General features: G+C 38.4%; 1 protein-coding gene across 2 annotated transcripts in view; it reads right to left on the reverse strand.

Annotated features, from left to right (window-relative positions):
- Positions 1-870: 870 nt before the first annotated feature.
- The window catches only part of DCX (doublecortin), a 184,191-nt gene continuing 168,652 nt past the window's right edge, over positions 871-16,409 (reverse strand). Inside the window, exon 7 of one of the 2 annotated variants that reach the window (XM_006889929.1) lies at positions 871-2,022. In XM_006889929.1, the coding sequence (XP_006889991.1) occupies positions 1,966-2,022 (57 nt within the window). In that variant the 3' untranslated portion in view covers positions 871-1,965. The remainder of the gene's footprint in view (positions 2,023-16,409) is intronic. The other variant, XM_006889928.1, reaches the window with a different exon arrangement.

The following is a 16,409-nucleotide window of genomic DNA, read 5'->3' on the forward strand; positions in this document are numbered from 1 at the left end:
TTGGCTCCTTTAAAGATCACTTTAATCAGAAATCAGTGCTACAAGTCACTGGATTTTTTTTCCTGAACTAGAAATTTTTTTTAAATTTTTTTTTGGCAGCTAAGAGCATATGAAGCTTGTATCGGGGCTTCTGAACTTCCCTATCCACCACTGAGTTCCCCCTACACAGTACGTAACAGCAATGCCACCAAGCTGCTGTCACCAATTCCTGTCATGATGTCCTGTAGTATCTCTTAATTATGAAGATGCTACACACACACACACACACACACACACACACACACACACACACACACGAAGCTCATTCCAGTTAGAATTGGGGGAATGACTGGAAGTCATTCAGTGGCCAAGCAGCAGCTTGGCTTCAAATGTTGCATTTTTCAAAATATTTGAACAATTACAGACAAATAAGGAAATCTTCATATCTGCTAAGAGCAAACACAGAGTTGGCATGCATGGCTTTCACTTAAATTTAGTTGTCTTTGCCATTATGGGCAATGCTTACAGACAAAAGGAGTGCTATGAACCTGTATCTTAAAGACTGAGTGTTATTTCAAATAATCAGTCCTTAGCAAAGAGAAATCCTAGTAGTGTTAAAAAAACAAGTGAAAGTTTTCTGTGTCTTCAGTATGAAATATCAGGATTATAGATAAAAAAGAGTTGTTTAAAATATGCCATAGCATTTCATTTAAAATAGAACTAGAATGTCTGGTCCACATGTAAGTTATCAATGCAAGTGTTAATTTTTAAAAAGCTATCAAAAGACTGATTCTATTGAATTGGCCTCGGCTATTAATTTTGTTTTCTCCTGGAGGTTACTGTTTGGCAGTGACAGCATGATTTCTAAACTACGTTATTCTTCTGCAATTCTTTTTTTTTTTTTTTTGGTAAATTTTCTGTATGTGTTTTTTAGACAAACGAAAAGTCACCAGTTTATAAAAAAGGAGCCTGAAGAGCTTGCTCCTGAAGTACAGGCATGAGTTTTTATAAAAAGGATATTGGTTTCTGGCTATAAAAAGCGACTGAAAGGTGTCAGACCTGAAAACAAATTCTCACAGTGTTTTCAGTGTTGGCTGTTTACAAGGCATTCAATAGAACAGAGATAGATGGATACCATACAGTTCTTATAATAACTCAGTATGTTATACAGCCTCCTAGAGGAATTTAGTATATGAAGTCCCTCAACCTCCAACTCATATCAATTGCTTATTGATTCCAAATTGCCCCCGTGGAAAGGTTGACAAGGAATTCACTGTGCTTTACAACTCTACTGAAATGTCTGCACCATTTCCCAATTCTACTTAGTCCCTTTCACTTAGCCCTACACTGGGGTCCTGGGAATCTGGTGTCAGAAATAAAAGTTGCTGGTGTTTCTCCCCTGTGGCAATTAGAATTGGTGCTAGACAATACACTGGGGGCTTAAGCAGAATTGAAGAGCAAGGCTGGGGAGCTGCCTGCTGTACTCCAAAGATCCTCCAGCATTCTTGAGAGTGGGAGACAAGGGGCACTTGTATTTGTCATTCTTGGATCCAATAATGAGTTTTCCCCCTCCTCCACACACACACACATACACATTTTAAGTACTATGTATGTAAACAACCCTCTATAGAAAGAAGACTTCAGTGTATGAGCAAAGTGAGCCAGGAAAAAGAACGCAGGCGCCTAAGCATTCAATAGAAAAGTCAAGAACTGGCACATTTTGAATCCCTGGAAGGTTAGCCCAAAGGATGGTTATCAATCTATCTCTCATAATTGGTAACTGTGGATCAGTGGCCCAGAGGAGAAATCACAGGAAAATAAACCCAACATATTACAGTATGCTTTTCCCCCCCAAAAAAAGAATAGCAGTAACTACAAATGAAAACTTGAAAGCACCAATAGCCCTATTGGATATATGCGCAGAAGTACTCCACTGTAACGGTAAGACTGGATTTGTACTCTGGACTCCGAACACTCTCTTCCCCTTCACATGGAATCTCCAAGTGAATCGGAGTCATCCAAGGACAGAGGCAGATACAGGTCCTATAAGAAGAAAAGAAATAAAGTTAACTTTCCTTTTCTTGACATCTTGGGCTCTGGAATGTTCAAGAGGAAGTGTTTTTGTTGTTGTTCTAAAATTAACATTTTAAATAATTTGTATAGAAGTATTACACATTCACAGGAAGTTAAAAAACCGAACAAGGAGGTCCTGTGTATCTTTCACCCAGTTTCTTCCAGTGTTACCATATTATAATTTTATAAGCACTTATGTGCATGTACCATATTTTTTTGCATAAAATATGTCTAACATGTCCAATCATTTAAAAGTAAAGGGGCAGCATTCATCCAAGGATAAAGCCCTGAAAACAGGAAGAAGTAGGATAGAAGGACTGATGGAACATGAGAGTCACAGGGAGCAAGTGGGACAAGTGTGATTACATGGTGAGTGATTAATGTTATCGTACAAAATATGTATAATGAATATAGTGAGTAAACAATCTGGATTGTAAACTTTAACTTAAATCATAATTTAAAAAATTAATTCATAATAAAAACTTGTTTTAAAAATGTAACTTGTTGTACACCAGTGTTCACAGCAGCATTATTCACCGTCACAAGAATATGGAAACAGCCCAAATGTCCAACCACAAACAAATGGATTGAGAAATTATGGTACATTCACACAATGGGATACCATGCAGCATGCAGGAGCAATGATTTTGTAAATTACTACCTATCTTGGGAGGGACTGGAGAGCGTTATTCTGAGTGAACTAACTCAGTCCTGTGAGGGCAAATACTGTATAAAACCATTATTGTAGAATGAGGATGAGGATCCAAGGAGGAGGTGAGGGTGGAAGCAGAGGGTTGAGGATGGGCAGGGATGTGTGTGTTAATCATAGGGTTGCACAATTTTATGGGTGTGTGTGTGAAGAAATTGGGAAGGATCTTGTGTAAAAAACAACGTATTTGCACTTTGCAAATAAATCGGTATAAAATAAAAAATGTAACTTGTTTTAATTGCCTAAATATGTAGTTCTACATACTTTTATCATACATATATACTTTTAATTATTTATTTTATTCATTCATGGTTGCATATTTTCTTCCCTTCCCCTCCCAGCCCTCCCCCACACTCTTGGCGGAAGCATCAGTGAATCAAAAGATGAATTGCAGAGACCTAGGGGCAAAGCCCAAAACCATAAAGATCACAAGAGACAAATTGGGGCCAAGCTTTGAAGGCCTAGCCATGGTATAAAGAAGCTGACAAATATAGCCAGAAATACACAACCAGGAGAGGATCAAACTGATGAATAAGATCTTTTATTTTTTTTAATTTTTTATTATTTTGTGTGCGTGTACCGTCAAATCAGATCTGACTGGTACAGGAGGATATTGCGCCTCCTTCTCCGGCAGAGCATCTGGTGGATTCGAACCGTGTTCCTCTGGGATTGCAGTGCAGCTTCTTGCCACTAGGCCACCAGAGCTCCCCTAGATCTTTTAAAGATTAAATCCCTATGCACACCAAAACCATTTTCCAACAGAGTGAAAAGAAAACCTACTGACTGGGAAAAAAAATTTGGCAATACCATTTCAGACAAGGGTCTCATAACAAAAGTTTACAGAATTTCTACAGGACCTCCACAAGAAAAAAGACTGGTAACAGAATTACAAAATGAGCAAAAGACATGAAAAGACCTTTTTTTAACAGAGGAAGACATTTGGATGGCAAATAGACACGTGAAGAAGTGCTCAAATCGGTACGGTTTTACCAGCACTATTTGTTGAGGAGGTTGTCATTTCCCCATTTGATAGGTTTTATTTCCTTGTTGAATATCAGTTGACCATTCATGGATGGGTCTATTTCTGGGTTCTCAATTCTGTTCTATTTGTATGTGTGCCTGTTACTGTACCATTGCATGCTGTTTTGGTTATTACTGCTTGTGTAGTAGGGTTTTGGGGGTTTTTGGGGTGGGGGGCTATGTTTTGGGATAAGTAACTGCTATGCCTCCCATTTCATTTTTGTTTCTCAGAAGTGTTTTGCTTGTTTGGTGTCTCTTGCCTCTCCAAATAAATTTGATGATTTCCCTTAAAAAAAAAAGATGAATTGCACTGAGTAAATCTGCTGTCAGGGACCTTTCCAGAGTACTGAGTAGCAATGAAGTCAGTCTAGAGACTAAGGTGTGCCTGATTCAGTCCATGGTCTTTGCAAATTGCTTGCTATGCATCAGAGAGCTGTACAATGACTAGGGATGATAGAAGAAGAATTGGTGCCTTTGAGTTGTGATGCTGGAGAAGAGTCTTGAATATACCACTGAAAGAACAAACAGTTCTGTTCTGTACAGGATGAAATCAGGAGGCTGCTCCTTGGAGGCAAAGATTTTGAAGCTCCATGTGACATACTTAGGGCATGTTGCCAGGAGGGACCAGTCCTTGGAGAGGGACATCATGCTCGAAGGGGTGGAGGGAAAGCACAGGAGAGAGGAAGACCTCAGATGAGATGGATTGATACAGTGACTAGGGGAATGGGGGTAGGTGTGTTGGCATCAGTGAGATTGGCTCAGGACAGGGCAGGCTTCAAAGCTGCTGTACACAGGGTTGCTGTGAGTCATAGGTGACTTGACAGCACATAACAACAACAACAACAACATTTTATATATATAAAATTTATGTGACTACCACTTTAGGCAAAATCCAGACTATACCCTTACTATAGGGCACACACATACTACTCCTTTATAGTTACATGCACCCTTCATCCCAATCTCTAAATCCTGGAAATCACTGCTTAATCTGTTCCAAATCTGTATAATTTTTTAAATGTCAAGAATATTATTTAACGACAATTAGACAGTATGTAATCTTTTTTTACCAAGAGATATTTCCTTAAGACCCATTCAAGTTGTTGCATGAGTCACTAGTTTTATTCCTCTTTTACTTCTCAACAGGAGAAAGAGGGTCAATCTTTCCCTATGCAATTTCCAGCCTCTTAAAATCCAGGGGAGGGTCAGCTTTTAGTCAGTTCTGACTTGATGGCAATGCATTGGGGTATTCTCTGGTATGGAACACCACACTTTCTTTAACAAGTTGTGAAGACAGCACGGGACCAGTCAGTGTTTCATTCAGTTGTATGTGTTGTTTTTGTTAGGTGCCAGTCTATTACAATTTATAACGATCCTGTGAAAAACATAAAAAAACGTGCCCTATCCTGCACCATTCTCACCATCTCTGTCATGTTCAAGCCCATTGTTGTAATCACTGTTGTCTTATTGAGGGTCTTCCTCTCTTTCACAATCCCTCTCCCCTTCCTATCATAGTGTCCTTTTCCCAGGACTGGCGCCTCCTAAAAACAGGCCCAAAGTATGTAAGATGACGTTTCCTCATCCTTGCTTACCAGGGGCAATCTGGTTGTACTTTCTCCAAGACAGATTTGTTAGTTCTTTTGACAGTCCACGAGATATCCAGTACTCTTTGCTAACCTCACAATCCAAAGGCATCAATACTTTGATCTTCCTTATTCATTGTCCCTGGCATACGCCCTTCCCAATTTTGAACCATGCTGTGTTTCCTTGATCTGTTCTGACAACTGCCTCTTGGTTCAAGTATAGGTTTCACATTAGCACAATTAAATGTTCTGGGATTCCCATTCTTCTCAGAGTCAGCCACAGTTTGTTATGATCCACACAGTCAAATGCCTTTGCATAATCAATGAAACACAGATATACATTCCTCTGGTAGTCCCTGCTTTCAGCTAAGATCCACCTAACACTCGCTACAATATCCTTAGTACCACGACCCCTTCTAAACCCAGACTGGACTTCTTACAGCTCTCTGCTGATGTGCTGTTCCAGTCATTTTTGGATAATCTTCAGGAGAGTCTTGCTTGCATGTGAAAATAATGAGATTGTTCTATAGTTTCCACACTCTGTTGGGTCACCCTTCTTTGGGATGGGAACAAATATAGATTTCTTCCAGTCAGCTGGCCAAGTGGTTGTTCTCCAGATTTCTTGGCACAACTTGTGAGCACATCCAGGGCAGCATCCTGGAAAGGGCGGCTCCTTGGACGCAAGGATTCTGAGGCTCTGTCTAACATACTTTGGACATGTTGTAAGGATAGACCAGTCCTTGGAGAGGGACATCACGCTTGGTAGGGTGGAGGGACAGAGCAGGAGGGGAAGGCCCTCTATAAGGTGGATTGATTCAGTGACTGGGGTAATCGGAATGGGTGTACAGGAGACAGTGCGATTAGCACAGGACAGAGCAGAGTTTAGGGCTGTTGTACATAGAGTCGCTATGAGTCACAAGCTACTCGATGGCACATAACAATAACATTCATTGTCCAACGTTTTTCTGTGTAGGTGGTAATTGAAAAATGCTGGCTTGGTTTAGGGATACCTTAGTCTTTAAATTGACATTCTTGCTTTTTAGCTCTTTAAAGAAGTCTTTGACATCTTCTGATTTCTTGACTGCTGCTACAATGGATGTTGATTTTATGTAGAGTGTGCATTATATTATATATAGAGTGTTGATGGTTGTAAACAAGGTTTCTCTATGTCAGAACTGATTTAATGTCATCTAATAAGAATACTGCATTGTTGTGTTGTTGATGTGTACTGTTGTGTCAGAACCAACTCATAGCTGATCCTCCAGTGAGTTTTCTGAGGCAGTTTAATCACACTTGAGGAAACTGCACAACTTTCTCCTGTGAAGCAGCTGGCAGATTCTAACTGCATGCCTTTAGGATCATAGTACAGCTCCTTGCCACTCGGCTATCAGAGCTCAAACATGATACATAACAGATTAAAGCTGTCAACTATTTAATCTTATTTGGATCAACAATACCCTTGTTACCAACAATCAGGAAATCAGGTGGCATATTGCATTGGGCAAATCCACTGTCAGAGACCTCTCCAAAATACTTAAGAGCAATGATGTCAGCTTGAAGATCAAGGTGTGCCTGATGCAGGTCACGGTCTTTTCAATTCCTTGCTATGCATCTAAGAGACAGACAATGGATAAATATTACAGAAGAATAATTGATCCCTTTGAACTGCAGAGTTGGAGAAAAGTATTGAATATCCCATGGATTACTAAAGGAACAAATGGATGTGTCTTCGAGAATGTTCAGCTAGAGTTCTTCTCAGAGGCAAAGATGGTGAAGCTTCATCTCTCATACTTTGGACATGTAGTTAGGCAAGGCTATCACTTGGAGAGGGACATAATACTTGGAAAGATGGTGGGCCAGCAAAGGAGAGGAAGATCCTCAATGAGATGGATGACAGTGTGGGACCCAAGTGCATCAAAGATGGTGAGGATGGCACAGGACAGGGCAAGGTTCAGGTCTGTTGTTCACAGGGCCACTGTGAGTATACTCAACAGCACCTAACAACAATGACAATAACAATACTAGGGAGCTCTGTAAGGAGTTGTACTGCTAACACAAAAGTGGCGCCTCTTTGCTAGTTCAAATCTACCAGCAGCTCTGCAGGAGAAAGATGAACAACTCCCTCCTGTGTGATTGAAAGCCTTCAAAAACCCTCTAAGGGGTCAGCTGAGTTAGTTTTGACTCAATGGCATTGAGTTTTGAGGGTTTTGAACAACAATGGTAGTTGCATTTACTTTTGTAAGATACTAACAAATCATTTTCCAAAGTGACTGTATCATTTTGCATTTCTATCAACAATGTATGTGTTTCTCCACATCTTTTGAAACATTTGCTGTTAGGACTAAATTCTTTTTGGCATTTTGATAGGTGTATAACACTTATCAGATAGCACAAGATAGGTGCATATCACACTTTCAGTCATATATACTCACTATGAGTACAAATCAACTTGTTGACAGAGGGTTTTCATGACTAATAATATTTTCAGGTGTTTATTTTTCATCTGTATATCTATTCTGACAAAGTGTCTATTCAATACTGTTGCCCATTTTGTGATTGTATTGTCTTTTTTCCTGTTGAGTTTTGAGTTATTTTTCCATTCTAGGTATGTCCTTTATTAGATACATGGTTGGCAAATATTTTCTTGCAGTTTGTCATTGTCTTTTCATACCTTTTGTATGGTCTTTATTCAGAGAAAAAGTGTTTAATTATGATATTCAATTTGTCTAGTTTTCTAATTTTTTTCCTTATATGACTCTAAATCTTTTTTACTTTTCCTATGGTTATTTAATTGCTCTAGTACCTCATGTTGAAAAGGTGATCCTTCCTCCACTGACTACACCTTCATAAACAGCCATTGTGTTGTTTACTGCCTCTGAAAACCTGCTGGAGGGTGAGCTTTGAGTCAGTTCGAACTTATCTGTGACTTTAGGAGATGAGAGGATAGTATATCCACTACCCTTGGGTCAATTCTGACTCATAGTGACCTTTCATTATATTTCTGAAGCTGTAAATCTTTACAGCAGGAGACTTGCCCATCATTCTCCTATGGAGCACCTGGTAGATTTAAACTACTGATTTTTCACTTAACAACCTGATATTATGAACTATGTCACCAGAGCTTTTTTTTTTCTTTTTAAAAATATAGTCATTGTTGCACATTTTCTCTCCCGTCCCTTCCTCCTCCCCTAACTCACTCCACAATGTACCCCTTGCTCCAGATTATTCTCACGCATATAATGCACAATAATACATACTTTCAAACAGTTCTTAATAAATTCTAATGCAGTGTTCATTATCTATCCACTCTTTCCTCATTCCCTCTCCAGCTCTCCGATGTCTATCCTACTTTATAACAGCAGTGTTATGCATTTTTCATCCTTTTGTGACTGAGATATTTAACCTAGAATAATGTCTTCAAAGCTCCCCCATGTTGTGTAATATTTTACTAATGCATTTCCTTCCCCCACCCCAGTGCTGCATAGTATTACATTGTGTGGATCTACCATAATTTTTCTATCCATTCATTTGTTGATGGGCACTTGGGTTGCTTCCATCTTTTTGCTATTGTGAATAATGCAGCAATAAATATGGATATACATATATCTGTTTGAGTTGTGGTTTTGGTTTCTTTAGGGTATATTCTCAGCAGAACAATCCATCACAAAATGGGCACAGAATATGAATTGACACTCACCAAAGAAGACATTCAGATGGCAAATAAACACATGAAGAAATATTCAAAGTCCCTAACTATCAGAGAGATGCAAATCAAAACAACTATGAGATCTCACCCCAGTAACAACAACAAAGTTCAACTGGGCAGAAAAAAAAAACTGGCGAGGTTGTAGAGAGATTTGAACTCTTATTTACTGTTGGTGGGAATGTAAAATGGTACAGTCACTATGGAAGGCAGTCTGGTGCTTTCTAAGATAGTTGGAAATAGAAATACCATTTGAGTCACCAGAGCTTCTTGGGAGGATGATGAACACTGGCTTTCCCATTGTTCTTAAAGCTCTTTTAAAATTGGAGGTCCCTTCTAATTTAATGGAAAACTGGCAATCACAGCTTCTCCTTATTGTTATTGTTAGGTGTCATTGGTTTAGTCAAGTACAACTAATAGTGACTCTACAAACAACAGATCTGAATCCTGTCCTATCCTGTGCCATCCTCATGCTTGGAACATTGGAGGGTCACAAAAGAGATGAAGACTCTCAGCCAGATGGATTGACACAGTGACTGCAGCAATGGGTTCAAGTATGTCTGAGATGATGAGGATGGCTTCTCTCCTTGAGGTAGATAAGTAAAAGCGTAGATGGGTTCAAGGGAGAAGAATGGGGAAGACAAGGACTTATTTATCTATGGTTGAGAAGGATTCCACCACCACCTCTCATAAAGGGCAGAAACACATTTAAGCAACTTAATTGGAATGGAGAGTCATTGACTCAGAAACCTGAGGTTTTAGTCCTGGCTAATAAGTATTCTAAAAGAGCTCTCATGATGCAGTGGATTAAGCTGCGAACCAACAGGTTACCAGTTTGAATACAGCAGCTATTGTTGCACAGGAGACTATTGAGTCACACAGCTTTTGTAAAGATTAGTAGTCTTGGAAACTCTAAAAGGCAATTCTACTTTGTCTTGCAGGATCATTTTGGGCATGTAACTTCATGTCTAGAACTCAAACTCACTGCCCAAGAGTTGGTTCCAACTCATAATGACCCTCCACTGGGATTCAAAAGTTGCAATTTGAAAAGGGAGGAGACTGCCCATCTTTCCTCTGCTGAGCTGCCCATAGATTTGAAACATCGGTGATAAGCAGCCTTTGGATTAATACGATGACTTGATACAGACGACATCATCAGAGCTCCTTGACCTATCTGTTGGTTGTCATCAGAACCAACTCAGAGCTGATTCTCCAGCAGGTTTTCAGTGGCAGTAAATCCCATGGGAGGAGATTAGTAATTCCTTGGAAATATTAATTCACAAGACTCCTCTATTTAAATGAACTCAGAGCGGCCTCCTTGTGAACAGCCTTTTCCATTTTAATGAAAATAATCTGTGGCAATTATTTCAAATCACAGGTTCCTGAGGTAGGCTTAACTGTTACAGCAAATGAGGCTGCCCTAATCTTTAAAAGGAAAACCTGAGGAATGAGATTGTTGTAAGGTTTTTGAAAAGCTCTGAAATATTTTTGATAATCTAGATGTTCAGGGAGCTCTGGTAACCTAGTGCTATGGAGCTGCACTGCCAACGGAAAGGCAAGTGGTTCAAATTCACTAGCTCTTTCATACAAAACAGATGAACTATCACTTCTGTGTTATTTACATCCTCTGAAAACCCCCTGGAAGGTCAGCTATGAGTTAGTTCTCACTGAACAGTAGTACATAACAACAACAACAGTAGAATATGTTCAGAATCTGTAAATAAACAATCTGAGAAGGCCCTAATTTCTCACCTCTGACTGACTTTAAGACTACGAAAGAAAGCACAAATAACCACAAAAAGTCAAGTTTAAGTCAGAGTTGGAAACAGCCTGAGAGACTATTAAAATCATTCCCCAGCACATACACATACACATAGCCCCTTGACAAAGGCTCAGAGACTTACTGGGTCAAGGCATTTAAGGGAATCCAGCAAAACTATCCTTCAAAAATGAAGAAGCAGGAGGATAGGAAAATAGTGAATAGATAATGAACACTGATTGGAATAGATGAGGGAAAGAACTGTCCAAAAGGAATATATGATTAGGAATTATATGTATGTATGATAAACATCTGGAATAAGAGATGCATTGCAAAGTAGATGAGGGTCGAGGGAGGAGGAAAATGCACAATAATGAACAAATGAAAACCAACCTTTCTGTAAACTTTCATTATAATCACAAAAATGTTTGGAAATACCATTTGACCTAGCAATTCCACTAGTGGGTATATACCCTAAAGAAATCAGAGTCACAACTCAAACAGATATGTGCAAACCCAGGTTTATTGATGCATTATTCACAATAGCAAAGAGTGGAAGCAACACAAGTGCCCATCAACAAATGAATGGATAGAAAAACTATGGTACAATGACACAATGGAATATTATGCAGCACTGAAAAAGAATGAAATAGTAAAACATTACACAACATAGGGAGCCTGGAAGACATGATGCTGAGTGAAATATCTCAGTCTCAAAAGGGAAAAAACTGTGTAACATCACTGTTATGAAGCAGGCCTAACATGGGGTTGAGAGGAGAATAGGAAAAGAGTGGATAGATAATGAACACTACAATGAAACAGATGAGGGAAGAGCTGTCTGAAAGGAATATCTGATTAGGAATTATATGTATGACAACTTGAACTAGGGGTGCATTTCATAGTGGACTGTGGAAGAGGAAGGAAGGGAGAGAGAAGAAAATATGCAACAATGAATGAATTAAAAAAATATGAAGGAGCATTTAAGATATTCCCAGATAAAAAATTATGTCTGAGAGAAATCACTACTAGAGTAGCCCTACCTATGAGCAAAATAAGGAAATCTTTACAAAATAAAGGACATTAGATAGTAACCCAAATCTGCATAAAGCAATTAGAAACACTAGTAAAGAAAAATATATAGGTAAGTATGAAAGACAACAAGTGATTATTGTTGCAACCTTTTTCTTTTACTCTGTAATTTAAAAGGCAACTACATGGACTATTGATTATAAAAGTGAGTCGATGGGCTTATGCATGAAGATGTAATTTCATGTCAGTAAGAGCACCAAGAAGATGATAAGGAACAGAGCTATATACTGCAGCAAAGCTTTTATTCACATTAAGAGGGAGATGGTATTAATTCAAAGTAGACTGCATTGTTGTTGTTGTTGTTGCATTAAGGTGCTAATTGTAATATTCAGGGAAACCACTAAGAAAATAATTAAAAAACAAACTGAAATTTAAAAGTTACACTAGAAAAATATCTACTTATCATTAAAAAAATCTGACACCCCCAAACCACTGTCATTAGGTTTCTGAGGTTATATATCTTAACAGAAGGAGACTGTCCATCTTTCTCCAGCACAGTGACTTGTGCCTTTGAATCATTGGAGATGGGTCGGGTTTTTTTTTTTTTGGTCAGCAGCACATGTTATGGGCTATGGTACCAGAGGAAAAATCAAAGAACAGACAAACAATGATATACTATTCATCACTAAAGAATAACGAAGAATTCGCAAAGCATTCCAGAACATGGATGGATCTAGAGGACATTATCCTGAGAGAAATAAAGTAAAAGGAGAAAGGGACAAATATTCAAAGAGTCTACTATTATAAAAAGCTAAAGAAAATTTATATGCAGTAACAATCATTTTGGAAAGGCTACCAAGATGGGAAGAAGGGGAGAAGAGAGTGAAACATGATAAGTAAAAACCAAAGACATATTAAGAGGGTGAAGAGAACAGCAATATCTAGTAAGGGGATGGTCAGAACAATACCACTAAAGTAAAGACAGAGGGGTAGACAAGAAATACAGTCAACAAAAGCAGACACTATTTCATACATAATCCTGAAATATCAGCAATAATAAACATTCATCTACAAGCAGATATCTAGATAGGCAAATAGACAAGATAAACAGATATGGACAGATTATAAGGACTACACCCATGAAAATATTTACATTTGACAGATAATATTTCTACATGCATATTAATATATGTTGTAAATACATCCACATATGTAGCATAGCCAACAGGGAAACACAAAAATAACCCGATGGGGCATTTTTAATAATAACAACCAAAGTCTGATCAAAGAACCAATAAGCAAAATCATGATAGATGGAGAAAAGATGGACACTGTCAAAGACTTCATTTTACTAGGATCCACAATCAACCCCCTCTGGTACTTGCAGTTAGGAGATTAGGATATGTGTTACATTGAGATGGATTGATACAATAACTGTGGCGATGGGGGTTTGGTGTGTCGGAATTAGTGAGACTGGTTCAGAACAGGGTGCAATTCAGAGCTGGATACATAAGGTCACTATACATCACAACAGTAACATACTATGACAAGTTTGAAAGCAGGAGTGGCATCCACTTCCTAAACAACATGCCTCCGGAAACTCTATGAACTTTGATAAATGTTGATAGTTGTAGAGGGGCTTTAGTCCTTTTGTTCATAGGGTCGCTATGAGCCATGCTCAACTCAAAGGCAATCAACAACAACATTATACTGGGCAAGACTGCAGTCAAGGACATCTCTAAATTACTGAGGAGCAATGATGTCAGGTTGAGGACTAAGGTGTGCCTGATTCAGGCCATGAACATTTCATTCCCTTGGTATGTATCTGAGAGTTGGACAATAACTAAGGATGACAGCAGAAGAATTGGTACCTTTGAATTGTGGTTTTGGAGAAAAGTACTGAATGTCCCATGGACTGCCAAAAGAACAAATAGATCTCTTGGAAAAGGTGCAGCCAGAGTGCTCCTTGGAGGCAAGGATGGTGAAGTTTCAATTCACATATTTTGGGCATGTTGTTAGGAGAGGATTTTCCTTGGAGGGACAGTGGAGAGAAAGACCTTCAACCACGTGGACTGACACAATGACTGCAGCAATGTTTAACACTCAGAGAGCAATACTACCTCTGACCACTTTCAAAAGGATTAGATACAGTAGAAGATTATGTACAGAGGAGGGAGAAATGTAGAACAAAATTGAAAAAAAAAAACAACCCAAACACCCAAGAAAAGGTCACATTTACTAGTCTAATGTTATCAGGGAACCATTTGCTTCTTAGATTAAGCAACCATGTAAGATCAAAAGAGTAGTCCCTGCCCAACTTTAAAGCCCAGAAGACAGGAGGAGTAGGATATCAGTATTAGTGGAAATGAGAATTATAGAGAGGAAGTGAAAAAGGCACAATTACACTGTGGATATTTTAATTAACATTATAAAACAAAATGTGGATTAATGGTTGAATGGAAAATCAATTTGATTTTTTATCTTCCACTGAGATCACAATTAAAACAATAAGGTATAGAGAAAATAGCTGATATACAGCCTACATCAACAGTAAGTACATTAAACATGAATGGATTAAGCAGGCAAATAAAATGGTAGGTCTGAAAACAGCCACAACCCAACTCTATTCTGTCTGTAAGATAGATACTTTAGATTCAAAGGCACAAACAGATTTAAAATGAAAGAATGGTAAAATATTTACCATGCCATCAGTAACCGAACAAAAGAGAGCTAAAGTGGTTGAACTAATGTCAGACAAAATCAGAGGTGAAGACAAAAATTGTCACTAAAAACAAAGGACATTTTACAATAGTGAAATGGGTCAGCATGTCCAGAAAACATAACAATTACAATTCTCTATTTTCTGGTTGGGAAGATGAGCGAAAGAGCCGAATTCTGAGAAGGTGTGTTCTCTTGTTTGGGGTTGAGACTAGGGAGTGGCTCTTGCTCACAATAGCCTGTGAGTTGATTGGTTTTGGTCTCGCCTTTAAAATGGACTTGATCAAACAATATCATTAATATCACATGCAAGCAAATTCATGCTGAAGATTTTTTTAAATGACTGGAATAGTACTTTGACAGAGAACTACCAGAAAGATAAGCTGCATTTAGAAGAGGCCACAGCTCTAGGGACGTCATAGCCAGATGGATCTTGATGGAAAGCAAAGAGTGCCGGAGGAATGTCTGTTTTTGCAAAGACATTTGACTGTGTGGATCACAACAAATTGTGGCTAACCTTGAGAAAAATGAGAATCCCAGAACATCTGATTGAAACAAGTGCTTTGACCATAGTAGAACGAAATGAGAAGGAAATAACAAAAAGGTGTATGGGATATTCACATATATGTGGAAATCAAACATTTCTTAATAACAAATGAATTAATGAAGAAATCATAAGAAAAATAAGAAAACATTTTGAAATAAAGGAAAATTAAGGCAAAACATACCAAACCATCTGATGTAGCTATAGCGTGCTCAGAGGTAAATTTGTATACAAATTCACACAATGGAATATTATGCAGCACTCAGAAGCAACAATTTAGAAAAATACTACAAAACTTGGGAGAGTTTGGAGAGCATTAAGCTGAGTGAACTAAGTCTTATAAGGACAAACACTGCATCAGACCTTAATTATAAAAATAGAAGGATAACTAAAAAAGCATACATGGTAAGCCAACGTGGGAATGGGTGGGAGCAGAAGGCTGAGAATGGGTAGGGGCGAAACCACAGGGTTGAACAGTTTGGTGGAGGGAAACGGTGAAGGAAATTAGAAGGATCTGAGTGAAAAGACAGGGTAATGATGGGCAAGGTCCAGTGGTGTTTAATTTGAGAAATCACAATGCATGGGAATGATTGTATGAAAAACATGAAGTGAAACAAAATGTATCCGAACATTGTAAGCAAACCATTATAAAAGTTTTTTTCTTAAAAAAATCATATGATCTACTATGCCAGGAATGAAAAATTTAAGAATAATGGTTTTTATTTATAGTAAAAACATTTCAAATCTCTACTGAAGTACAATGCTGTGAGTATTGTTGTTGTTAGGTGCCACTGAATTGAGGATAACTCATAGTGATGCTATAAACAGTAGATTTGAATGCTGTCTTATCCTATGTGCTCCTCACAATCTCTGACATACTTGTGCACATTGCTGTAGCCACTGTGTCAATCCATCTGGTTGAAAGTTGTCCTCATTTTGCTGTCCTTTCCAAGCATGACAACTCTCTTCAAGGAACAGTCTTTCCTAGCAACATGCCCAAAGTATGTGAGACAAAGCGTCACCATCCTTGCCTCCAAGGAGCAACCTGGTTTCACTTCTTCCAAAATACATATTCATTCTTTTGCAGTCCATAGGATATTCAGGCAGTACTCTTCTCCAACACCACAAATTAAAGGCATCTTTTTTTCTTTTGTCATCTTTATTCATTATCCAGTTCTCAGATGCATAGCAAGCAGTTGAAAGGACCATGGCCTGAATCAGGCGCATTTTAGTCCAAGGTCCCTAACTTCTTCCCTTTCTCCTTATTTCCTGACTGCTAGTGCCATTGATTA

The sequence above is a fragment of the Elephantulus edwardii genome, unplaced genomic scaffold (assembly GCF_000299155.1).
Source record: "Elephantulus edwardii isolate Elephantulus edwardi_28Jun2011 unplaced genomic scaffold, EleEdw1.0 scaffold00083, whole genome shotgun sequence".
Taxonomy (NCBI): Eukaryota; Metazoa; Chordata; class Mammalia; order Macroscelidea; family Macroscelididae; genus Elephantulus; species Elephantulus edwardii.